The sequence below is a fragment of the Dryobates pubescens genome, chromosome 22, assembly GCF_014839835.1.
Source record: "Dryobates pubescens isolate bDryPub1 chromosome 22, bDryPub1.pri, whole genome shotgun sequence".
Classification (NCBI taxonomy): domain Eukaryota; kingdom Metazoa; phylum Chordata; class Aves; order Piciformes; family Picidae; genus Dryobates; species Dryobates pubescens.
This window is the reverse complement of record NC_071633.1, coordinates 8940318-8965155: the sequence shown is the minus strand read 5'-3', so window position 1 is coordinate 8965155 and position 24838 is coordinate 8940318. Positions and strand designations below refer to the sequence as shown.

The window sequence follows — 24838 nt, the reverse complement described above, 5'->3', positions numbered from 1 at the left end:
ATTCTGACCTTTGCAGTGGGCCCTCATGAAGTCTTAACTGAGAGGTGGAATTCTGGCTTTATTTAATTGTATCACTTAATAGTAGAATTTTGTGCAGCAGACCAGGTATTTCACAGTGAGGAATGAATGAAGTGTAATTTAGGGGGGTTTAGGAGTTTTTAATCCAATGTGTACCTGAATTCTGTTATTGAGATTTTTTCCACATGAATGGAATCTGGACAGTTGATTTGGGCACATCGAGACCTTGGCTAAACACAGCTCACAACTGATAAAGGCTGTGAAATAAGGCTGTAACCAGAAGCTTCCTGTGCTCAGTATTGAATCCTGGTCCTTAACTCTGCAATGTCACGCAGCTTATGCTAAACTCTCTGGTTTTTTTGGTGTTTGAAAAATGACTCACACTTGAACACACCTATTAAGTAACCACTAGTTTTTTGCGTGATTCTTCCTTGCCTATAACAATACTTGAGACTACTTGAAGTATTAACTTTTCATAGTCCCAAATCTGACATCCATCCTGCAAGGTGAAAGCTTCAGAAACCTTTTGGTTTTCTTTTTTGCTACTTGGGAATAGTTCAGGATTCCAAAGACTTTACTAGGTCTATGGAGAACCTCTAACCTTCCAGGTAGAAATAGAGTTCAGAGAGAAAATTACTCTGCTGGTCCTGGTGGAGAAAACCGTGCAGAAGCTGCTAAACTGACGGAGTTGCTTGTTTGTAAGGTCTTTTTAAGTATCAACGGCAGTGCTTCCATTAGCTGGCTTGTGATGTTAGTCCACAGCCCTGTTAGGTCTCCTGTTTTCAGCACACATGACTTCAGCCTCTGGAGGCTAAGATATGCTCAACTGAAGTTTTCTGTACTTGGGTTGCAGATTTATCTATTCTATCCCATTTCCTTTCATCCATCTGTATGAAAGCTTTGTATGTTAGACTATTTTGGCATTGAAAGATACCCAAAACTATAATTTACCACTTATTATCTCTGTGCTAGGGAAGGTGAAGAGTTCCTAAATCATTAATTAATAATGCAACCACATACATATTACATTAGGCCAAGGACCACTGCAGCAAGCAATGTGTACTAATTCAATATAAACTTGTACAGAGAGGCACAAAATGACAGTATTCTGCAGTATGTGTGAGCTGCAGTGTTCTGAGGGCTTGGCATGGCACTTTCCTACATAAAAATGGCTGCATTGTGTGTGAAGTTGTGAAAGAAATGCTGCTATTCAGTGTGTATCAGCTGGTTTTTTTCTGTAGGGAGTTAATATTTGCTGTCTAGCTTGGGTTTGGTTTTTGTTGTGTGTGTGGTTTTTTTTTCAGGACTGGCTAGAGTTTTTACATGTTCAGCACAGTGCTGCTCACAACTGTGTGGCCAACTCCCACGGCAATGAAGTCTTAAGTATGTAAAGAACTGCGAGGTGGTTTAGTTCTATGTCCTGGCTATAATAACTTAAAATAAAGTTCATTTTAATTTAACACTGTGATGGTTGAATTCACATGTCTTTGAGCCACAAATAAACATACTGACTAGTTTCCTAGTGCTATGTACTATTGCCTTTGGAAGAAAGAGGGCTGACCTTATAATGTGCCTGCTAAGCTTAGGTGGACTGTATTGCAGTTGTTCTGAGTGGAAAGAATTCAGCAGCTTCTGCTAATGCTGATTGTGTGGAATATCATGCATCTGCTGATGAAAGGCAAAAGCCACTTTGAGCATGCTGTGGTTTCTGTTGTGTTCTGTAATGTTTGTTAAAGCTTCCAGTTTTTGACTGAATTGCTTCAAGAAATTTGACCAATGGTACAGTTCATTTTTCTACCTACAGAAGTTTCATATCAATCCTGAAACTCCCTTTAAATTAATTTGGAGCTTGCTCTAGCTTGTCATTGCAGATGTGACAATAGTAACCTAAACTTTCAGACTGTCAACTGCCAAATCTTGTGGAGACTGTTGAAATTCCTGCTTTCCAAAGCAGATGTGTGATGGAATGTCAGTACATCCATATTTCATCTTCAGTGTGCATGGCTGCATTAATTGCATACAACAATGAAGGGGTTTAATAGCTCTGTTGTTTGGATTTTTTGCTTTTGCTCTTTTTGCCTCTTCTCACCACAAGTATTTTTGCTAAGATTTGAGCTGTATTTGCACATTGAAAGCACACAGTATTTTCTAAGGCAAACTTCTTATTTCCTCCTCTGTGTTTAGATCTATATCTACCATTGCAGAAGTTGCAGAAACGAGGAATCCCCTCCATTTCAATAGAAAAGTTTTCTATTTCCTGACTTTCATCCTACCATGAGGTATTTACTGTAGCACAAGGTTTGTTGCATCATTCCCTGAAGGGAAGAATTAGTAATTTCTGTGCTGGCTGGTAGCACTTGAGCAGCAAATCCCTTGTGTAGAAGATACTGTGGGTGGTTGCACTGATACAAGCTGCTTGCTGAATCTCTGCTGCTGGGAGGCAGAAGGCTAGTTATGAAATTGAGAAAATAGGCATGTTAATTCAACTTGAGAATTCTAAGCTAGCTAAAGCTTAAATTCGTATGAGTGTTTATCAGTGCATATAGCTTTACTAGCATGAGTCTTATTGAGGTTTGCTAGGGGGCACAAAGGGTTTGCAAAGTACTGTTGCCTTTGTACACTCAGTGCTGAGAAGGAGATACAGAAATGGAAAAGCCATACAAAAACTGTGCAGTAAGATCTGTGCTGACTGTGTCACTTACTCATAACATTGCAGGATTCTTGGGTTTTCTCAAACTTTCTCTGCAGTAATGAAACCAGTTTAAAATGTATTTCTGCAAAGTCTATCAGGAGAATTACGAACTGAACATTCTGATGTATCTCAGTGGATTTGGACAAGGTTTGTTTTGCAGTGCAGAGAAAAAACAATTGATCAAACTGCCATATACAGATCAACTACATGACAGAAATGGTGTTGCTCTGCCATCTTATGGCAGAGCTGAAAACTGGACTCGCCACTTCCTACGTGGGAAGTTTCAGTGAAGATTGCTGTATGTGTATTGACATGGGACATCTAGAAGAATAAATATGAATGCAGCTGAAACTGAACCTTTGAAGTCTTCCTCCTTCCTTCTTTTCTTGTGTGTGTTTCTGTTTCAATGTTTAAAGGTGGGGATTGTATATCTTTTAATCTTTCACAAACCCACTACCAGGATTTCAGCTTGGAAATTACTCCTGAAGATTTATAAATCTACCTTTCTACAGCTCTGGCACAATATAAGTAGTTTTATGAGCATGCTACTTTGTCACTTTTCTCTTTCTTGGCTTGGCCTCTCATACCTCTTAGTCTAAAGCAGTAGCTGAGGGTTGTGAGCCTGTTCTCTGATTCTTCCTGTGCTGGTTACATTTTCTCCTGGGTCCTGAAAGTAAGTTATTTATTTGTGGAGAGCAAGTCTGGCAAAGAGCAAGCAGACTTTGCTTATGGGTTTTGTGCCTGTTTTCTGCAACAGTGGAATCTCTGTTGGCTGATCAAGAGCAAACATATGGATTACTTCTGGACTTCCTTCTCCTGGACTTTTAAGCTAGTTTGATAAGTCAGTCATCCCTGATTGTCCACCATTTGGGCTCAGTTTTGCTTACTTGTAAGGCAGTGGTACCCTCCATGAAGTAGGCTGTGCAATGATACCAAGGGTTGTGGGCTTCCAGTGCTGAAATCAGCAGGCACCCAGAGTGCTTTCCTTATGTCCTGTCCTTGATGTGTGGTGCTTACACTGTACTGGCATCATAACCATGCTAACATAATACACTTTTTCCTTATGTGATACAGAAGTGTCCTTGTTAATTAGTGTGCTTATAATCCTCTCTCTATGGTACAATGCTTTGTGAGCTCAGGTTCATAGCATTTCAGGCTTTATTCTTCTAGATGCAAGGGGATGCTAAATGTAGAGCCCAGATACCTGCAGAACAAAACCAGTAACTGCTAGTGTGTTAGGAGGCAATAGTGCAGTTACCAGAAATGAATGCTTTGGTCTTCCTCTATTTTCTGATTTGTTTACCTTGAGGAGCTGCCATTGTGCTAAAGGGTATGGATTTTGTTAGTAACAGAATAGTCTTGAGATCATCTTGGATGTTTGGGAGCTGAGCAGCCAGCATACTTCCGACTGTTGCCAATTTGTTTAATTCATATGCCTGATTTTCCTTAGCTGAAAAGTGTTAGTGCTGAGCTTTCCTTACAAAGGGTTTTTGAGGTATTCTGGCCAAATACTTGAGCTGAGCATAATCTTGCTCCCTTTCTCTTCCTTCCATTGTTCTTCCCCAATGAATTAATTATGCTGTAGATGTAAGGCTGGACTCTATCCAGGGGAAGCTTTAGCCTATATCTTAACACATTGTGATTTTCATAGCCTGCAGTATTTTTACATTTGTTGATCTTGTTTGCTTTTTGGTCTTTTTTTCCTTTGAGAGGTAAAGTCTTTGTCCGTGAGAAGACTAAAATATATGTTGTAGCAGCACCCATTGTGGATGCAAGTAACTGAACCTATATCTACAATTCTCATGTGTTGATGAGCTCTGAAAGCAGGAAAAGCAGAGCTGTTGTGAAGAATGGGAAAAGGCCAACAAGTGATGTTTCTTCTGGTTCCTAGTTGCTGGTTAATTTTGGTTAGTATAATAACTGTTATGCTTTGCTGTGCATCATGAAAAAGCTGAGTGTGTTTTCCTCTAAAGTTGCACTCCTTTTATTTTTTTGCACAGGAGACTCATATAGATCTTGATGTATCCAGATGATTCAATTAATGAGCAAATGTTCTGGGAAACAGTATCTTGGGGATGTTCTGTGGGTTCCTTTGAACATTCTTGTTGTTGTATGCTTTGTTCTGTGTCCTGACAGGTCAGCTGAAGGAATTTAGGAGGATGCAGCAAGTTGAAGTAAAAACATTACCAAAAGCTAACCTTTCTTCTTTTATTGTTCTCTCCAAGTCCTTACATTGTTAATTAGAGGCAATAAAGCATAACTAAATGTCTCTGAGGCAAGAACACTGGCCCTTTCAGTTATGCAGAGGGTTGTAGAGGGGGAGGAAATGTTAAAAGCACAAAGTCTCAAAGTAGTCTGCATTCAAGGGACCATGATATATTAGGCTGACTAATACCAGGGTGGCAGCAACTTCCCTATTTGAACTATGGAGTTACTAGGTGACTGTATCTCTTGACTTCTACTGTGCTTCTCAAAGGCTATAAAGATATTTTGCCCTTTCAGGTATCTTCACAGCCCAAGAAAAGGGATTTCATAATCCCCAGGGTGTGATAGATATTGCAAAACACTTAGCTGAGGCATGTTTATTAACCAGAAGCAGACAGGAGGTTATAACAAAGCTTGGACCAGAGCTGAAAACTCTGGGTCTGTTTTTAGGACAATACTGTGTCGAAAAGTCAGTGTGGCTGAAATTCCATGATTGCTTTGGGTATTTTAAAGTGTAACTGGAGGCTGCAATCAGAAGGAATAAATTGATCTGTCCAGTGCATGCATTCATTCCTTCTCCTTTACACTGATACTAGAATTCACTTCTTAAGTGATCAAGAAACCAATCCAGCTACATAAAGAGTGTTCAGCTCTCTACACAGCCTGGCTGGAATGGAAGCTAGCACAAGGGCGATGGTAGCAACAGGCTCTTTCGTGGGAAATGGTGCACAACTGGCTTAAACTTGGGTTGGTTTAAAGCTGTCAAGAGCCCATAAGCACTGTGGGAACATACACCAGATGTTTTGATTGCTTGTGAAGTGTTTGTGTTTTCAACAGTTAGTTTGTCTTTGGAATAGTAGCAATCGATTGCCAATGCTGTTTTTATTAACAGATGGAAGTTAAACAGGCTTGAAATGGTACTGGGTTAAAGGTCTCTGACCTTTTTGTGAGTATTTATTTGCTTAATTTTCAGCCAAACATTTTGCTTCCCAAAAAATGTCTTGAGTGACTGAAAAATCACAGATATGAATCTTTCTGTTGAAATATTCTAAGAATATTTTCTATATTCTTTGCTTTCTCTTGGTCTTAAATTTACTTTTTTTTCTGTGTATGCTTATTCTTTTTTAATAGCCTCATAGTAAGGAGAAACTATATGCATTTCTACAGCATCAAGTATACATTTATTTGCAAGCATTTTGTTCTGGAGGAGCACAGGAAAAGAAGGGACAGGCCAGATTGTCTAGTGTGGACTAGCACCATTATTTTGGGGAGTAAGGGACTGGCTCTGCTTGCTAGAACATGGATCAGGCCATTTTGGATAGTTTCAATTAATGGTTTTGTTTTTCTCACTACAAAGGTACAGGACATGAAAAAGGATACAAAGCCAGCCCTGATTCAGAGCAAATGCATGGATGGAGATCAAGTCATAAGGTTTGACCTTTGCCTGCCTTTGAGGAATGGTGCTGGCAGAGCTGCCTGCCAAAGCTGTGAGTTTGAGAACTAGCAGCTCTCCAGTGGGGGACTTAGGTGAAGTCATCAGTGCCTCTGCCTGCACACAGGATAACAACAGCTCAATTGGAAAGATAAATAGGTAGCAAAAGAGGAGAACAAAGAATAATAGGACAAGAAAGCCTGCACTTCTGTTCTGCCATCCAGACAGGGACCAGGTTGTATGGAACATGCCCTGCTATGATTTTTCTTTCTGACCACTTTGGCTGCCGCACAGTAAGTGTTGCCTCTGTCATAAACCTGAAGCGGGCTGAATGTCTCTCCATGTACCATTGGGCTGATGTTTCTATTTCTCATCAATAAAGTGCCGTGTAGTTTGCACAGCATCACTTAAAACTGCAGAGATAGTTGTTATTCTTGTTCTGTCATCCTGGTGAGTGCCATCATTCCAAAGGATGTCATTGTGGTGGGTGATCAGAGAGCCTTACTGTATATGGAACTGAGCTGGGGGTATAGGGTTTTATTTTGCCCCTGCAAAATGCAAATCAATTACTGAAGGCAAACAGCCTTTCAAGATTTTGATTTGGGCTGGAGTGATACTGGTGATGCAGGGTTTGGAATTTGCAGAATTGTAGATCTCCACAGAACAAGAATGGAAACTGCAGTCTCAAGAAGTTCTGTATATTTTTAACAGGAATTACAACTGTGACTCAAAGCTTACAGCACAGGGTTTGTATTCAGGTTTTTTTTGTTATGAAACTGCATATTCAGAATAAAAGATGGTCTTCATTATCCTCTGAATGGCAGAGGTAAAGAACAACAAAAACCTATAATTGAATAAATTGGTAAATTGTTGGGCTGTATTGTGAAATCTTGTGCAAAAAATAGAACATATTCAATAGTCTGGGGCTAATGAGTCAAGTGTAAGACTGTTTTCTTTGGGAGCCTGAGCAGAACTGAAAAATACAAGTCTTGTCCATTGTGATGGTAACCACAAAAAACCCCCTCACTGTTTAATTATTGTTGTACCTTATTTTAAAAGAATGTAGCCTTTCCATTTATCTGTTGGCATCTTGACAAAATGCTGTTTTGATAAGTTCAAGACTGAAATTTGTGTTAATTTGAATGGATTGTTTACTCCATGGTTCTCTTCAAAGTTTGATACATTTCCCATGTGAAAATTGACTGTTGCAGAGATGTTAAAGGTGGAAATATTGAATTCTTGTTTTTTACAAAGAGAGGAAATTGAGGATCTCAACCACTCAAGCCAAGAAAAATACCCAGAAACAAACAATATTTTTCCCTGTCTTGTGTAAATATTTCCTAGTTCCCTGGGATAAATATCTTTTGCCCTTTTCTGGCACAAAAGAGACTTATGGTTTTTATCATCTGTTGTATATGTGTTGCATCTCTTGATGACTCTAATGTCTTACTTGATGCTTATACATTTCATATGACTTTTAAGATACTTTTGACAGTATTTTAATTGTATTTATTACTTTGTTCAGCCCTTTCCAAGTCCGGCAATACCTGCCAAAACAGATAAGAATAAAGTTTTAAGTGGTGATTTTGCAGGGTAATTATGCTTCCTGTTTTGTGAAAGCTTTTAATTTAGCTGTGTTGCTTATTTAGGATTTGAATACCCTTCTAAAAGATTTGCCCTTAAATTGTTATCGAGAGCTTAGCCGTCAAAGTGACACGGAATGGGTGCTGCTGATTGCAGCAATACTGAAATACCTTTTTAAAGCTGAGCTCTGCCCTTCTTGGTTGCCTTTTAAAAATGGGTTGTAAACACTGCTCTTTTGGAAAAAAACAAAATGACTGATGCAGAGAGTTGTCCTTGTCATTTACAACAGTGAGCACGCTGCCAACAAAGCAATTAAACTTCTGAGGTGTCTCTCAGGTCTGCAAAATTGGCTGAAACTGAAGTCTTGCCCTCTTAAAAAGCTGTAGAAATTGTAGGGACAAACAGCAATTGATATTGTGTGCATGTGTATTGTGCTTTGATATACAGATCAGCCTGGATAAGTATTGCTAGCAAAGCATGCAACAGTAATTTTTGTCCTTTGCCTGAAAAAAAATCTAGGTTTAGGGGGAATTTTAGCTAGCACTTAGCAAAAAAGGCTTTAGTAGTGACACTTAACGGCGCATGATTCTTTTACGTTATTTGTGCAGCTAAGTGTTTCATGGCTGGATTAATGAGTAACTTCGACTTCATTTAGTTGCTATTCTTCTATAGTGTAGTATTTGCTTTCTTTGTCCCTGTAAAAACTCTCCTTGTTTTCACTCAGTCACTTAACGCCCCAAGATGCACGTTGCCCCCAGTAAGCTGCAGTTACTCCTGATGGGGATAGTTTGTGTCACAGAATTTCATGCTGTGCCATCTGTTCTTCAGAAAGGTAGGATGAAAATTTCACATCTGGTTATAACAGTTTTCTAGGTACTAATGGTGTTGGTTCTTAGGCAGTGACAAGCATGGGAGATAGTGCTGAAATAAGGAAGCTGCACTAGTTTCACCCTCTTAAGTCATACACCTAGAGACACAGTAGCATTAAAATAATTGGTCTAGTCTTTGATTTTCTGCTTCTGTTCCAGTCCAGGTCTGTAACTGATAGTTATCTTTTAATGAGTAGTTCTTTAAACTTTTGTCTGATTCCTTGATGATTCAGAATTAATAACTTAAGTATGATTTGTAATGAAATAAATAAATGATCTCAGATTTGCATCAAGTTAATGAAGGTTGTGGTTTAGCACAATACTCATGGGCTCCAAACAAAATAGAGAATCCTGTCTTCCACTTGCAATTCTATGTTACTCAAAAAAGTAGAAAATCCAGACAGACTATATCTGTCCTTCTTTTCCCCATTTTACTCCTCAGATCCTAAGTGCGGGCAGAAATTTCAAGAGCCAAAACCATGGAGTTACCTTAACCTTTTCACTCGGATTGTTGGGGGAAACCAGGTGAAACAAGGCTCACATCCGTGGCAGGTGTGCACAAGCAAAAGTGGTTTTTATCTTTAGAACAAAGTCTTGCCATTTTATATAAATGACAGAAGAAAACTGGTATTCTTTGTGTTCACTCCCACTCATGGTGTATTGGCGAGCGCCACTCTGATTTATGAAAAGCAGTGAAGCAGGTGGGCAGGACGTGGTGTTTGTCCTGCTCCCTGGAAAACCTTCTTGCTTTGTTTATCATAATTTCTGAAAGAGCATTTTTACATCAGTCTACAGTAAAGAGGCATGGGTGAAACTATGCAAAAACAGGGCACTGAAGGACACTAGCCCCAGCCCTCAACTATTGCAATGTGCTCCTAGTGACCTGCAAAGCAAAATCTCTCAGCTGAATAATAACCTTTTTTACAGTGTGCTAAGTACCTCAGTGAGTTGGCATTTATTACAAGAGTGTTGCACTTATCCAGGTAGCAAGTCACAGCTGAGGGGAGAGTAGTGAGTTTAGAATCTCTTAAAGACTGTACAAATGCCATGGAAGTCTGCTTGAAATGCAGCATGTACTTTACTATATGAGTCTTCAGGGGGTGCCTGTGTGTACTGTCTTTTCTTCCTCAAATGCAATCAGAGCAGATGTAAAGATTTTCTTCACTCAGCACACCTTCTTTATATGGTGCAGGTCTCCTTGAAACGAAGGCAAAAGCATTTCTGTGGAGGCACCATTGTTTCTGCTCAGTGGGTGGTCACAGCAGCTCACTGCATCTTAGACAGGTATGGATGTGATCTTGCAGCAGCAGACTGCAGGTGCAGAGTAACACTGATTGTGAAAGTGTGTGCTGTAGCATCTGTTTATGGTGATTGCTTATAGGTGTTACCCTTTTTCTTGTAATAGATATTTGGCATATTAGACAGGAAGAAAAAACAAACACTTTGAACATCTCACAAATAATTCAGAATGAAATAAATATGCAGGGATTGTTTGAGGCTGATTTTGGAAGTGCAGATAAAAATCTATGCCTAATGGTAATTGCCAGGTGATGGAAATTATTTTTTAGTGGTAACAACTGGCAGAGCATATGGTGACTGAATATAATACTGATCTCTTGCATGCTGAAGATTTTCAGCCTCAATACTAAATGGGGGGAAAAAAAAGTGGTCTGTAAATTTTGTATGGAAGGTTTTAGTTCTGATTCTGTGGTGGCTTCATTGAGGTTTTAGTTCCCTTATAGTTAATTCTAAATCTTTGTACTAAAGGATCACCTGGAACTGTAAATTTGATCTATATTGGTCATTATAGGTGATCACATCTTGGTCAAGTTAGCCAGAGTTTATATAAACTTCAGAAGGACAGGCAATGTCTAAATCAGCATAAAGCCTCCTGACAGAAAAGTAATTTTTCAAATCTGGTGAATAAATGTGAAGTAGAATAAAAACTTCATAATGATTGCTTTCATGTTCCTTTGCTGCACATCTGCTCTGGTATTTGGAGCCCTAAAGCAAGGATTCACCATAGTTTTAAGGTATAAACCAAGAATGCTTGCCAAGTAGTCTTATTTTTAATGTGGTTTCCTAAGTTCAGATCTTTCTTCCTTCAAAAAGCAATGTGACTGAACATTTTTAACCACAGTGAGAGGACCTGGTTCCTTAATGGACCAGGAAACCAGTCAGGAGTGCAGCTAAAATTATTTTTCTTCTCCCTCCCTTTTCATCTCTCAATTTCTACTGCAGGATGTACTCAGTTCTTGCTGACTATACGTATTAAGTGCTCTAAAATCTGGAGATGAAAGGTATTAGATACCAATGATACTAACTTCTCTTTTTAAAAAAGACTATAATTTTTCCTTTTGAAGATTCTGTAGCTGAGCTTCTGTTTTTCTGTTCTACAGGAACCTATTGGAGTACTTGAATGTCACTGCAGGGGAGCATGATTTGAGGATCAGGGAGAATGGCGAGCAGACACTCCCTGTTAAATATGTTATTAAGCACCCAAACTTCGACCCCAGAAGGCCAATGAATTATGACATTGCCCTTCTGAAGCTGGATGGAGCCTTTGTTTTCAGTAAGGCCAGAGTTATCTGTAATTTTTTCCAGTGGGGAAGGTGATGCCTTTGCTTCCCACTTCTAGTGGAAGTTTGGATCATGATACAGCTAAGATTAAGCTGAATGGCAAAATCTGGGCTGAAGCTTGTGGTATTCCTGGCTTTTTCTCTTCCAAAACACTACAAAATGGAGGCACAGATAAATTGCCAAATGCCAGATTAATTTCTCTGATGCCACAAAAATAACAACATTTTTTACTTTTAACTGAGGAATCTCTTTTTCCTCTCTTTTTTTTTTTTCCTCCTGTTTTTTCAAATACTTGTCAATAAAATTTATGTTCATGTGTGGCAGGTCCATCAGTTTTGCCAGCATGTCTTCCTGATCCAGGTGAAAAGTTCGAAGCAGGATATATCTGCACTGCTTGCGGTTGGGGTCGTTTAAATGAGAGTAAGCGATTCAACTTGTTCTTTGAGATCCAAGTTTCGCAGTGTCTTATTTGTGAAGCTAAGAGCTTGATTGCATAGTCATAGACAAGCTGGAAGTAATCGGCAACTGGTCATAAGAATTGTAACTCAAAATGGGATCTTTGCTAGCCTCTCTGCCTACCTGTGAATTGCCTCCCAGTGGATCACAGCTCTGTATTTCAGTTCTGGAGCTCTTTGAAATTTATTCAAGTAAATCTGCTTACGTACACAAAACTGGATGTTTTGTAACCATAAAATGGCATAGAGCAAGTTTACAACTCTTGTGTATTAGCAGTGACCTTAAATTAACTTCTCAGCATTTCCAATGAACAGTTTATTTTGTATTTCAGATGGAGTACTCCCTCAGGTCTTATATGAAGTCAATCTACCGATCCTAAACAGTAAGGAGTGTTCAAGAGCACTATCAACTTTAAAGAACCCCATCCAAGGTGACACTATCATGTGTGCTGGATTTCCAGATGGAGGAAAAGATGCCTGCCAGGTGAGCTGAGCGGAGAGCCTTGGGTATTTACAAGCGTTCCCCAGAGGCTAAAAGGCTCTGTGTGCTTAAGTGAATAAATACACTGTAAATAGCAGTATTTGGAGTGTGTGTATTTTGATCTGTGAATCCTTTCAAAGGTTCTTTATGGGGCAATGCATTTCATTACATGATTCTACTTTAATTATTGTGTGAGATGTATGACAGGTTCCTGAGAACAATTTTGCAATGATGCTGTGGGCTTTCTAACTCCAGAACACTTGATAAATTTATTAGTGTTGCTGAGATGCTAGGTAGGGAAGGAAACAGAAAGTGTAGCCTTGGATTAAAGGAGGGAAAGGAAGTCAGAGTAAGGTTAAATGATTGCTCCTTGTCACAAGACTAATACAAAAGCTCCTAACTCCTTATCACATGTTAAAACACGACAGATATGTACCCATGAGGGAATTAGTCATTCTGTCCCCTTCTTGACAATCCTGACTAAACACAGTAAGAAAGTAAGTGAGTGTCTTCACAGTTTTCTGAAAACTGCTATGCCCTGCATTGCAACTTTGTTAGTATGGCACAAAAGAGAACTCAATAAATCAACTCCCGGGGGCTTGCTTGGTGGTATGCAAGTGGTTTTGTAAGATGTGGGTTGTGAGCTTTTACTTGTTTGTTACAGGGAGACTCGGGGGGCCCTCTTTTGTGCAGACGTAAGCATGGTGCCTGGACTCTTGCTGGTGTAATCTCCTGGGGGATGGGTTGTGCTCGTGGCTGGATAAGTAATGAGAAGAAGAAACATTACAACAGAGGATCTCCAGGAATATTCACAGACCTCACTGTGGTGCTTCCCTGGATTCAAGAGAACATGAGTGCTGGTATTGTCTCCACAGTAATGTGTACCTCACTTGTGACAACTTTTCTGCCTCAAACTATTTCATTTAGTTTTATCTTTTTCAAGATACAGCATTTCCTGGAAAAGCCCTATAGCATTTCACCTTTAAGTATAAGGTACTGATAGGCAGTTGCCAAAAACAAATTAAAGAATTTACTACTTGACCTATTTTATTATCAGGAAAAAATAATTTTCTCTGCTTTTCATTAGTGTGTTGGCTCCAGTGAACAGAAAAAGCATTTTGGTAGGTCAAGTGAAATCACAATTCTCAACTGCATTGTGCTAGGTTTTGCTTGCTCACTCTGTTATAGTGTCCCACTGGTATGTCTGCTGTCAGGCTTCATGTGTCTGTGTCCCTGATGTGATGGCAGTGGTTGCATTCTACTACTCTTACCTGAAATGTGTTGTGTTTACTCAGTTGAAAGTAGCAAGCGGGTACTGTGCTGCTCAGAATGAGCAGTGGCCTGTCAATATATGATTCATTCTAGAAGTGGCTGCTCCACAGCTGATTATTCCAAAGTCAGCATTACCTGAACTTGCAATATTGTTTTAATTCTAAGCCTAATTTTTTGTAGGCACTTTGTCCCCCAAAAGCACTTGAATATGCTTCAGTGCCAGTTGTATAAAATTACCATTTCACATAGATGAGAATAAAGCCTAAGTTGTGAATGTGAAACTCCAGTAATTTATTCTTCTTTTTCTGCCTCCTTTCTTATCCTTCCTTTCTTAGATCTGAAAATGAAAAGCTCCACAGGTGAGTACAGTATTTTTTCAATATCTCCTGTCTTTGTTAGAGCATAAAAAGACCGACCAAATAATCTGACGTGTAATCTAGGAAGGAAGGAACGTGAAGCAGCTTGACTCATCAAAGCATTTGTAAATGTACATATTAAATATGTACTTACTATTTTTGCTTATGTAGGCTTGTACTTATGTACTGGTGGCTTCAAAAAGGATTTTTCCTTCTGACAGCTACATCTGTTTATTGAAATGTAAACAAATCTAATGAGAAAAATGCAGACCATTCCTCAGGCAATGCATGAAATCTAATTAGTGAAATTGGTTCTATATAAAAATATAGACGCTAAATAGAAAGTATGAGGTAGATTAGCAGTACCTTTGCACAGTCTGATGAATCTGTCTACTTGTCTGGTGTCTATTTCTAGGAATAAAATGCAAAAAAGCCCCACAAACCCCAACCCTGAGTGTAGCATATTGTAAAACTGAAGTCTTTAGTTCTGCCACGTTGATGTTCTTGCTGGACAAGAGAGTTTAGCTTCTGCTTCTTCTAATGTCTTCAATATCATATTGTACTGTTGCAGAAGTCTGCTGTAACAACATAGCTAAGGACATTCTTACAAGTGGGCTGCAATGAACACTTTTCTTTTGTCCTGTGGTGTTCATTCTTCCTCCTTGAAAAATATTTGTACTGAAATCCTAATTCATCAATTTCTTCAAGGTTAAAAAAAAAAGTGTTGCTATTTTTACAGTGAAATGTGGTAGCGTATTGCCTGCTTAAGTTTTGCACAAATTGTGTGTTTTAACTGACTTACCATCATTCCAAATAAAAGAGGAAGCCAGGCACCAGTCTGTCAACAGCAACCAGGTACAGCTGACCAATCTGGAGTCTTACAATATTCTCTAGCTGTATGAGTGGTTTCTTTTGTTTGGTGGGTTTGGTTTTGGGGGGTGTGTGTGTGTGTGTGTTTGGGTTTGGCTGGTTGGGGTTTTTTTGCAGAACAGATGATTGCATATATGTCAAACCTGACTCCTCTTATCTTGGTTTAACTCCACAATGCAGCATTGTGTAGCATTCAGGATGGCAAACTACCTGGCAGTGAAGGAGAATTAGACTTTCCTGGAAGTCCCCAAGAGTTCTATCAAAACCACCAGTAAGCAGACAAAGCAGAAACTATTCCCTGTACCAGTATAGTTTGGGGCTTTGTTGCAGTTTTGTCAATGGAAACTACTTTCTTGTTCCAGGTTGTGTGTGTGGACGCTGTTTGTACCAGAAGGGAATTACATATGGCTTAATTTTTCCCACTTTGATATAGAGCCAGAAACATTTTGTGACTATGATTCCTTATCAGTCTATTCAAAAGACAACAGACTTATTGGTGAGTTGCTGTCTCCTTATTCTGTGAAATTATCACAGCAAGTATGTCCAGTGAGGACCCTGAGGTTCATTGCAACAGAATCAGTAAAATGTAAGACTTAGTTACATTTTCATGATGAATACTTTGTGCCATATGATCTAAAATAAAAGACAAACAGTACTGGAGGAAGACAAGAATGGAAAATGTCTGGCAGGGAACAGGGTCAGCAAATGACTCTGGTGTCAAGGTTTTTCAGTTTTTAATAGCTTGCATCAATTTGGACTAATGAATTAATAGGGAATGTGGAAGAATGAATTGGCAATTTACAGCTGACAACTAAATATGGTATATGCAAGTTTTCTCAAGTGACTAAAGACTTTAAATTGTTTGTTCTCTAATAATTGTGTTTCAGGGAAATTCTGTGGAGGAGATATTCCATTGCCTATTCTGATTGGCTCCAATAGTATGAGGCTGAAATTTGTTTCTGACAGCAAGGATCACGGAACTGGTTTTTCCATGATCTACAAAGCTCTTTCACCAGGGGCTCTTCCTGGTAAGTATAAGTTTAGTAATATACCCATCTGTGCTCTTGGGTGGTGACCTGAAAAATATTTTCAGGCAGAAGCAAATCAGAGGAAGCTCCTATTCTATTTCTACGTGGGTGATCTTATTTATAAGGTAAATGAGGTTAGGCTGCCATGTGACATTGTGAAGAAACTAAGATGCCCAAAAGAGGTAGGGTAGGTGCTGTTGAGAGAAGCCCTCCTTTATCTTTACTACTTCTCCATCTGTTTTAAAGATGATCTCATTTCCTTCCCTGCTTCCAGAATGTTTTAAAACTCTATTAATAAGATGAGTCAGATGAGCAGAATTTCCAGATGAAAGCTGCCTTGCTAGTTGAAAGGATGCTTTAATGGAAGAGCCCTGAGGGAAGCAGCTAATGCTGAGGTGTATGTCATAGAGTACTCCTTCAGGCCCAAGGGCTATCTGCTGAGTCTGGATAATTGTGTTACAGACAGACACCTGCTACCTGTGTTTCTGTGACTTTTCTAGATAGCTTTTTTAACTCTGCAGGGTGTAAGGGCAGAGCATGGGGAGGAAGGACCCCTCTGAGGGGTCTTGCCTCTGCATAGCCGATCAGGAAGGCATGTCCTCTGTGTGTTAAGTTTCCTCTTTCCTCTCCCAAGAAAGCTGGCAAATGCTCTTCTGACATGCCTATGTCCTGCTGTTCTGTCACCCCACACAGGTACCTGTGCCTGTAGCCAAAGGGGAATGCTACAGTCATGGATAGAATTGCTCTTCTGCCTGGCAACAAATTAAACATTTTCTTTACATCTTTTTCAGACGAAGATTTGACATGCTGCTTTTGTCCTGTTCTCCCTAAGCTGTGTGACAGTACCACAAGAGTTTTTCTGGATTTAATTATTTATTCAGGGGAGAAGGTTTGAATGGTTTAACAGGAAATCACAGTGCCTGCAGTTTTGTTTTCCTTGATTTCCAGATTCTGGCTGTTCATCCTTAGCTGTCATTTTTGAAGAGGGAGTTTTACAAAGTATGCACTATCCAGAGCACTACAGCAACATGGCAAGCTGTCAGTGGATTATTTATGCACAAGAAGACCATGTAATCAAGGTATTTTATGAGCCCCTCTTGTTTCTACAGAATGGGAATGGTCACCATTAACAAGAAATCAGGCAGTTAAGGACGATCAAGATCAAGCAACCTAAGCTTGAATAATGTTGCTAGATGTAGTTAAATCACTTTCCATATCAAAATCCAGACAGGTTTTGATTTCTGTTTTAGGACATAGTGAAATAGTCTTTCCTGGTTTAAATGTTATGACAGATTCTTCTAGCAAATGCAATACACATCACCTGTGAGAGATCTGAATGTCACAAAACCCAGACCCCAGATGAATTACTGAGAATACTAAAGACCCTGCTACAGATATTTGAATTTTTTCTATGAGAATTTAACAAGGTTCACTTTTTCATTTTTTTTATTTCAAGCTTACATACCAGTCTTTTGAAGTAGAAGACAGTGAAGATTGCTCTTACGACGCCGTGACTGTGTATGGAGATGTGGGAAAAGAGGAGGAAATCGGTTTGACTTTTTGAGATATTTTGGGGATGGCTTATTTATTTTATGACATTCACCAGCATTGGTTTACAGTCTTACAGTTTTACAGATCAGGTTTACTTCTAGGGTCTCAAGTGGTTATAGGTACTAGTTTCAGTACCTTGGAAAATACTTGCAGGTATTCCTACTTCCATTCCATTTGGGGCAAACCCACGCTGTGCAGAACAATTTAAATTCTACGTGAAATGTAGTTCTGAATTCATGTAAATGAAGAAAAGGACATAACACAGTAATTTGTTTTTATAGTACTGATCAGACACAGAAAGCACCCAGGAGGTCTCCTTTTTAGGGGCCAGTTGTTCACTCCAAATGAGCCTTCATGTAATTCTTGCCACCTTGCTAGAAATTCCCCTGGTTTACACTGAAAGAGGGGAAGACCTGTCCCAGTCAACTGATTTCAACACTGGCTTGATGCTGGTACTTAGATGAGTACTCAAATTACCATTAGCAGATGCAATAAGAGGAGGAAATCAGGTTCCCAATGTATTCTGTATGTAATGGCGACCTATGAGAGCTGTGAGTGTTGCATTAGACTCTTGTGAAATAATGCAAAGAGTTTTCTTGTTATCTTAATCAACAAAGACTGTCAGAATAATACAACAGCCCTCAGTCTGCTTATCTCTGCTCCTCTTGTGCATAGTTTTTTATGCTCCTCTGTGAGAGCTGGAATACACAGAATATTGGGTACCCACTGTTGAAAGAGGTAAGGATAACAAAATACATGTTAATCTACAGTGAAACCTTTACTTTCTCATTTGTAGCTAGGTCTTGTGGATTTACGCTACCAGCACCCGTTCTAAGCTCCTCTGCTATGATGCTGGTTGCCTTTCATTCTGACGAAACAGAGACCTTTGGAGGATTCAGAGCTACAGTCTCTTTTGTCCATGTAACAGGTAATAAAAGTAACTTGAAAAATGGCCCCTTTGTGACAGCATAAAGGGCTCTTCAGTGAATCTGGCTATTCAGAATTCTTTTGCTCTAGGAGATTCTCATCTAACACATTGTTTCAGCATAAAAAACCAACCTGTTGTGACATGAAAGAAAGGGCCTATTGACTGGGGGAAGAGGAAAAAAATTAATCAACCCAAAACCTCAGGGGTTGATTTTTGTATTCAAGCCTTTTGCATTTGAAATGGCACTTTACTACCCTGTGAAGATGTAATAGCGCAGATCTTTACTGTGGAAATGTATTCTTTCTACAAGATTTATAATAAAAGTGATTTTTAGTAATAGAAATATCACTCAAATTGGGCTGCTAACATATTTTCTATTTTCATTTGCTAGATTTGGATACTTTAGATTCAACTAGTGAGGAGGAATTTAAAGATGTGGATATGACTGAAGACAAAATACAGGTTACAACAAGTAAGCCAACCCGAGTTGTTTTCTTCATGGGAATAGGGGCTTTGGACTATAAATTGTGTTTTCTCCAAATACTTAATGGATGTAGTTTTTCCAGAATTTTTCATTAAGATGTTTCAAGGACATAAAAAGATGATTAGTAACACTTCTGAGCTTCAGCTTGAGAATAGCAGAACCTGATTTTTGTTGTCTCCATCTTAAGTCACTCACAGCAACACAATGACATTATTTCTATGTCAGTTTATTCCTTCTTGACTTGGTGAAAATAAAGAGTACAGGGTACCTGAAAATAACCATCACACTAGACTGCTCCATTTTCAATCCAGACCTTTATGGAGAGTGAGATGAGTCCATACTGATTGAAGATTTGAGGCTGAAATTTTGAAAGTAAGCAGGTGCTTTCATGTTGGTGAAGCTTTGATTTTGCAAAGATCATCTCCTCATGCTCTCACTAAACTTTTGGATTCTTTGTAATGAGGGAAGTTGAAAGAATTAGCAAAAAATGGGGAGGGGAGGAAGCTTGGGAAGCTGTGGGGTAGCTGTTAAATGGACTGCTCTTAGTCTCTCCAAATCTTAACCTCTAAAGTCATCTTGAACCATGAGTGCTTTCTGTTTCAGATGATAGTTGTGGAATGCCTTCAAATCAGCCCCGGTTTATCTTCAGTAGAATAATTGGAGGTGAAGAAGCTGTACCATACTCATGGCCTTGGCAGGTCAGTGTACAACTTTCAGATGAGCACATCTGTGGAGGAGCAGTTCTTGCCAAAGAATGGGTTGTCACAGCTGCTCACTGCTTTAATTCTAAGTAAGTGCACGGGGTTGAACCCTGCCTTGGGTATATCTGTAATTGCACAGTGCCTTTCTGCAGCGTGGGGACTCTGCCTAGGGTGACTGGCACAGTTTCAGTTACCACCTATCACCAGCTTACACTGGCAGAATGGCTTCTAAGGAAGTAGCCTGCATCTGCAGGCTTGGTTTTCAGAAGGGATCATCCTAAATCCCTTGTCATCCATCACTTACTCTTAGGTAACTTCTGTGTATTTGGATCATTCACAGAGCATGGTAGAATCCAAGCAGATTTTGGAGGACATACAGAAGGCTTTTATGCAAAGGGTTGATCCTGTTCCCTTAGTAACAACTATTAAGACCCTATCATCAATCTGTTAAATCAGATTACATGGAAAATTGTCTTTATTGAGAGAAGACAAAAGGATAGTCTGTGTGACTTTAGGACCTCAAAAAATACTTTCTAAATTGCAATCTGTATTTATCTCTTAAGCCAAATACTACCTGTTTTGCAATTCAAACTAATCACAAGTACTTTAATTTCAGATTCACACATATTGGGACATAATTTTTTTTTTAATTTTTTTTTTTTTTTTAATTCCTCCCAGGATTGCTGATAATTAGGTATTTGGGCCTGTGTTCAAATAAAGTTGCAGTTACTTGAAAAGGAGGAAGAGCTTTCAAAATCCCCACATGCTAAAGCTGCTTAGATATCGACAGTCCCCAGTTCTTTCGATTCTCTTGCCCATGCCCATCAAACTGTGGATCTGCAATGCAAGTGCTCTTTTTGAATTTTGGACTTTGGCTTCAAAGTTTCTAAATACTATGCCAAAATTTTGTCAAGAGCATTGTGCTGTATTGAAGGTACTGCTCTTAAGAGGAATTGGAGAGGAATTCTGTGTTTCACGTTACCATCACATCAGAATTTGTGTATGTGGATTAATGTTTCTACACAACTAATTTTATCAGGGAGTTATGACAGGTTTACAGGCAGTGAGAGGGTTTGGTCATGAAAACAAAAGGTGACATTAAATATTTCTGGTTTGGATTTTTAAATCTCATTTGATAGGTAGTAATGTTTTAGAGGTCACCCATTTTCTCATAAAGAAATTAAAAGGTAGAGACCAGCACTGTCCCTTGATGATGTGGACCGTGATGGTCTTGTGTTCTACAGCAGGCACCCCAGTCATTAAAAAAGTTCACTCAGTTCACTAGGTGTTTGGGAGATCCCACTGACTCATCATGAGAATATTTCATGCTCCTAGAAGTCAGTAGGAAGACTTTCATATGTTTTTGTGGGTGTATGGGCCTCAGGACTTGCAGGGCCCAAATATCTGTTCCAAGTGGGAATGTGCTAAGATTCACATGCTCTTATACTAGCCTGAGAATGTTCTTATCTTTTTTTGTTTTAAGAGAACCATACAGAGACTTATGGATGGTGGTAGCAGGACTTCATGATCTTACAGAACAAGAAAACAGACAGGTACTATAAATTCTGCTTAATAGTAAAATATAAATCAATCTTGCAAAACATCTTTTAATATAAATGTGTCTCTGAGATTATTTATGCTGGAGCAATCTCACAGCCTGCATGCTGACCTAAATCTGCAGTTACACAACAGCTTTTGTGAGACTGTCAGAGAAACTCTATCAACAGTCATGAACTCTGAAGCTCAGTACCCTGGAGCTTGTGGGAGTGTGGAGTATATTGTCTTTGAACTCCCTGGTGACTATCACCAAAACAGAAATAATTGGGGCACAGCGTTCTGCTTTGCTCAGACAGCATGATGTGTTTCCAAGACCTTCCTGCACTTGCTGGATGGGAGTTTCCTGCAAGTTCCCTGATGTACATCCAAGAAGCATAATCTTGACATGTTAGTATAAGAAAGCTTGTGGCTTCAGCAGCTGCTTTTAAATGTGTCCTACTCTTAAGGCATCTTGTATATGGCATGAAAATGTACAAAACCAAAGTTACTGAAAGACTCAGATTTCCAAGTCATTCAGAAAGTGCCAATGTCCTTGCTTTCCTAGAGAAGGTCAGTAAAGCAGTACATTATACATCCAAGTTTTAACAAGACCACTATGGACTCTGACATCGCCTTACTGCAACTGGCCAAGCCCTTAGAATTCAACCACTATGTGCGCCCAGTCTGCCTGCCTGCCAAGGAGGAGGCAGTTCAGCCCTCAAGAGTGTGTGTTGTCACAGGATGGGGTGCACGTGAAGAAGGTATGCAGGCTTTGCTATCTGGGAGGTTGTGCATGCTGTAGCTGTTTCAATTACTGTGTTCTTGTGTTGTAATATTCATTCTGTCTGTACATTTGTTTGTGGAGAGATGACATGTTAAAAAGTTTTCTTGTGTAAGATCAGCTAGACATTTAGGGAAATGGGTGGGAGGAAAGAAAACAGATCATTTGGGTTGATACCATTTGAAAAGAGGAAGAAGGAAGCTGCTTTCTGGAATCGCAAATTGATGCCTCTAGTGGTTTCTGATATGTTGTTTACTTCCAGACAGAGAAAAAGGTAAAAAACTGCATCAACTAGAAGTCCCTGTCCTGGTGCTTGACACCTGTCAGAGCTACTACATAAATCTTCCCAGTAAAGTCACCCAGAGGATGATCTGTGCTGGATTCCCTCTAGAAGATGGCAAGGACTCATGCACAGTAAGTTGCACACATCACCTTCTGACTCTTGGGGTATAGCCAGATGGGTTCTGGAAATGGGAGTGTTAAAACCTCACCAAGAGCTGTTTTCTTGCAAACAGGAGGTAGGTGACATACAGTAAAACTCTCCTTAGTAGTAAGATAGTAATTACTCCTAGTGCAAAAGGAAATACTTCCTTTTCTGTCTTGTGTTATAAAAAGAACTCCCCAAACACGTGAGCAGCCGGGAGCTCTTGGAGCTGATCTGGTAACTTGAAAACCTAGGCAGTGATGTTGACTCATAACAAGATTCCTTTATCCTTGTACAGGGTGATTCTGGTGGCCCTTTAGTTTGTCCTTCAGAAGATAACTTGGGATTTTACACCCTTCATGGAATCACTAGCTGGGGCTTGGGATGTGGAAAGAAGAGTTACCCAGGAGTATACACAAATGTTGGTGCTTTTGTTGACTGGATCAAGCAGAGTGTTAATAGTAGTGGTATGTATGAGGGGGGGAAAAAACCAAAACAACATTTAAATTAATCCTATTGATAAATAATTTATTTGGGGGTCTTTTCTAGGGTGCCATTTTTATGTTTGAGTGTCCAGCACTTCCTGAAATCTTTCCTGTTTAAAGTACCCCAGCTGAATGCCCAGAAACAGACACATCTAAATCAGTAGTAATTTCTGAAAACCTTAACTTCTTCCAGATCTCCAGGGGAGGATTAGGTTGGATGTTAGGAAGAATTTCTACACAGAGAGAGTGATTGCCCATTGGAATGGGCTGCCTGGGGAGGTGGTGGAGTCGCCATCATTTGGAGGTTTTCAGGAGGAGACTTGATGGGGTGCTTGGTGCCATGGGTTAGTTGTTTAGGTGGGTTGGATTGGTTGATGGGTTGGACGCGATGATCTTGAAGGTCTCTTCCAACCTGGTTTATTCTATTCTATTCTAAATCTATCATTATTCCCCTTTCTGTTGCATTTCTTGTGGTGATGAGTGTGTTTTCCTTACTGCTGCTTTGTTTCTCAGGGAGGGGGAGGGAGGAAGAAGGGAGGCACAAGCTTAACACATGCTAACAGCCGAGTGCACTTCAACAAGTTTGCAGCCTGTCTTTGACAATCTTTGCAAGGTTTACCCTGTTTTATTTTTCTCCTCTTTGCAGATCTCCCCATTTTCGTGGTGTGACTGTCACAAGAACAGTTTGATGGGCCATGTTGTAAAGCACAAGTGTTGTTACTGAAACAAAATTTGGTGAGAGATTCCAAAGTAGCTGATGCTTACCCTGGTGAATTTACTGCTGGTTTTCCTGAATTGAGACTTTAGCTTTGCACATGCATGCTTGGTACACAAGTTACTTGCAGGCTTCTGACACTCTCTTAATCTGTTTTACAAGGAAAGAGAGGAGAAAATAAGCCACCATATGCCAAGCATTTCCTTGAAAGTAGTACTGGAGAACATAAAAATATTGCAGAAATGAGATTAAATAAGTGTCTGTGTAATACAATTAAAGGAGCAGTCAGTCATTCTTCCATTAAGGTCTATGAGTGTTACCTCTGCCCCTGAGAGCACCCAGACCGTGGTAGTAATAGGGTGTCACTGAGGAGCAGAATGACATTGTCAAGTCAGTAGTGATGAGAATCAATCCAATTGCTGGGAAAAGGGTATTTTTAATACAGTTCCTGTCTTACTTAAACAGAGGTGCTTGAAAAGGTTCTACAGGCCAAGGGCCTTTGGCATCATACAAGAACTGACAGCTATCCTAATGAATCTCTACATGTAATTGAAGATGAACTGTGTATCCCACACTGCAAACTGAGCACATTGAATTTTTAAATAGCAGTTTGTTTAATGCCCAAATGGCTTCACACACAAGAAATTGTGATGACAGGCTCCAATTAGCTTTGCAGGCTGTTCTGTGCACAGTCTTGGTGTTTAAAAACTAGATCAGTACGATGATACAGTGGGAAACACAAGCAGACTTCTTTGACTCAGTAATCCAGAAAATAGAATAAAAGAATGGTAAGCATCTTCAGACATGTCTCCAGTTCAAGCACTTAATGCCAAAAACTAAATAGAGTTTTTCTGCATTTTGTTCCCCAGCTACAGAATAATCTACTTTATTCCCAGATGAGTATGGTAAATGTTTTTCAGCAGTTTCTTTTCTTCTCTTAATTGTAAAGTTTTAGGCCAATAACCCCGCAAAATAATCTGGAACAAACTTTGGGTGAAACTATGAAAATACTTCATAGTGGGAGGACTACGGACAAAGATTAAGTGTAAGGCACAGTTGTTAGTAGTCTGTTCTAAGCTGAAGTTCTCTTCAGAGAGCAACAAAGGGAAAATATCCTTTGATTCTTTTTTTTTCCATTATGGATATTTGGTAATATTCAGGTATGGGTAAAGTTGCTCACTGTATCAGTTTGACTATGCTGGGAGCAGATCTGTCCAATCACTTTGTTGCTTTTCTGTTCTCCTTAACAGAAATGAGATGACTTTAAAAATTCATCTTAAATTAGTTGTATTTAATTGTTGTTTACTTTTGGTTGACTGTGTGATGTTTACCTTGTGTATTTCTGTAAGTGTGAAGACCTGCTAGACAAGTAGTTCAGTTTTGATTTTTGT

General features: G+C 39.4%; 1 protein-coding gene across 1 annotated transcript; it reads left to right on the top strand.

Annotated features, from left to right (window-relative positions):
- Positions 1 to 8648: 8648 nt before the first annotated feature.
- On the top strand, positions 8649 to 22758 carry OVCH2 (ovochymase 2). Its single transcript, XM_009896528.2, has 20 exons — positions 8649 to 8763; positions 9243 to 9352; positions 9993 to 10084; positions 11200 to 11372; positions 11705 to 11800; positions 12168 to 12319; positions 12981 to 13176; positions 13924 to 13947; positions 14995 to 15085; positions 15177 to 15310; positions 15702 to 15842; positions 16791 to 16921; positions 17299 to 17392; positions 18190 to 18321; positions 18713 to 18793; positions 19409 to 19595; positions 20990 to 21059; positions 21608 to 21803; positions 22086 to 22237; positions 22546 to 22758. Exons 1-20 carry the CDS (start codon positions 8673 to 8675, stop codon positions 22756 to 22758), a joined length of 2556 nt encoding a protein of 851 aa, XP_009894830.2. The 5' UTR covers positions 8649 to 8672.
- The last annotated feature ends 2080 nt before the right edge of the window (positions 22759 to 24838 follow it).

What these genes read in the sequence shown, in the direction of transcription:
- OVCH2 (XM_009896528.2), top strand. Translation starts at nt 8,673, where the DNA reads ATGCACGTTGCCCCCAGTAAGCTGCAGTTACTCCTGATGGGGATAGTT. An exon ending in TTGGGGTCGTTTAAATGAGA is followed by an intron (nt 11,801 to 12,167) that starts GTAAGCGATTCA and finishes TTTGTATTTCAG; the next exon opens with ATGGAGTACTCCCTCAGGTC. An exon ending in GGGAAAAGAGGAGGAAATCG is followed by an intron (nt 17,393 to 18,189) that starts GTTTGACTTTTT and finishes TCTCATTTGTAG; the next exon opens with CTAGGTCTTGTGGATTTACG.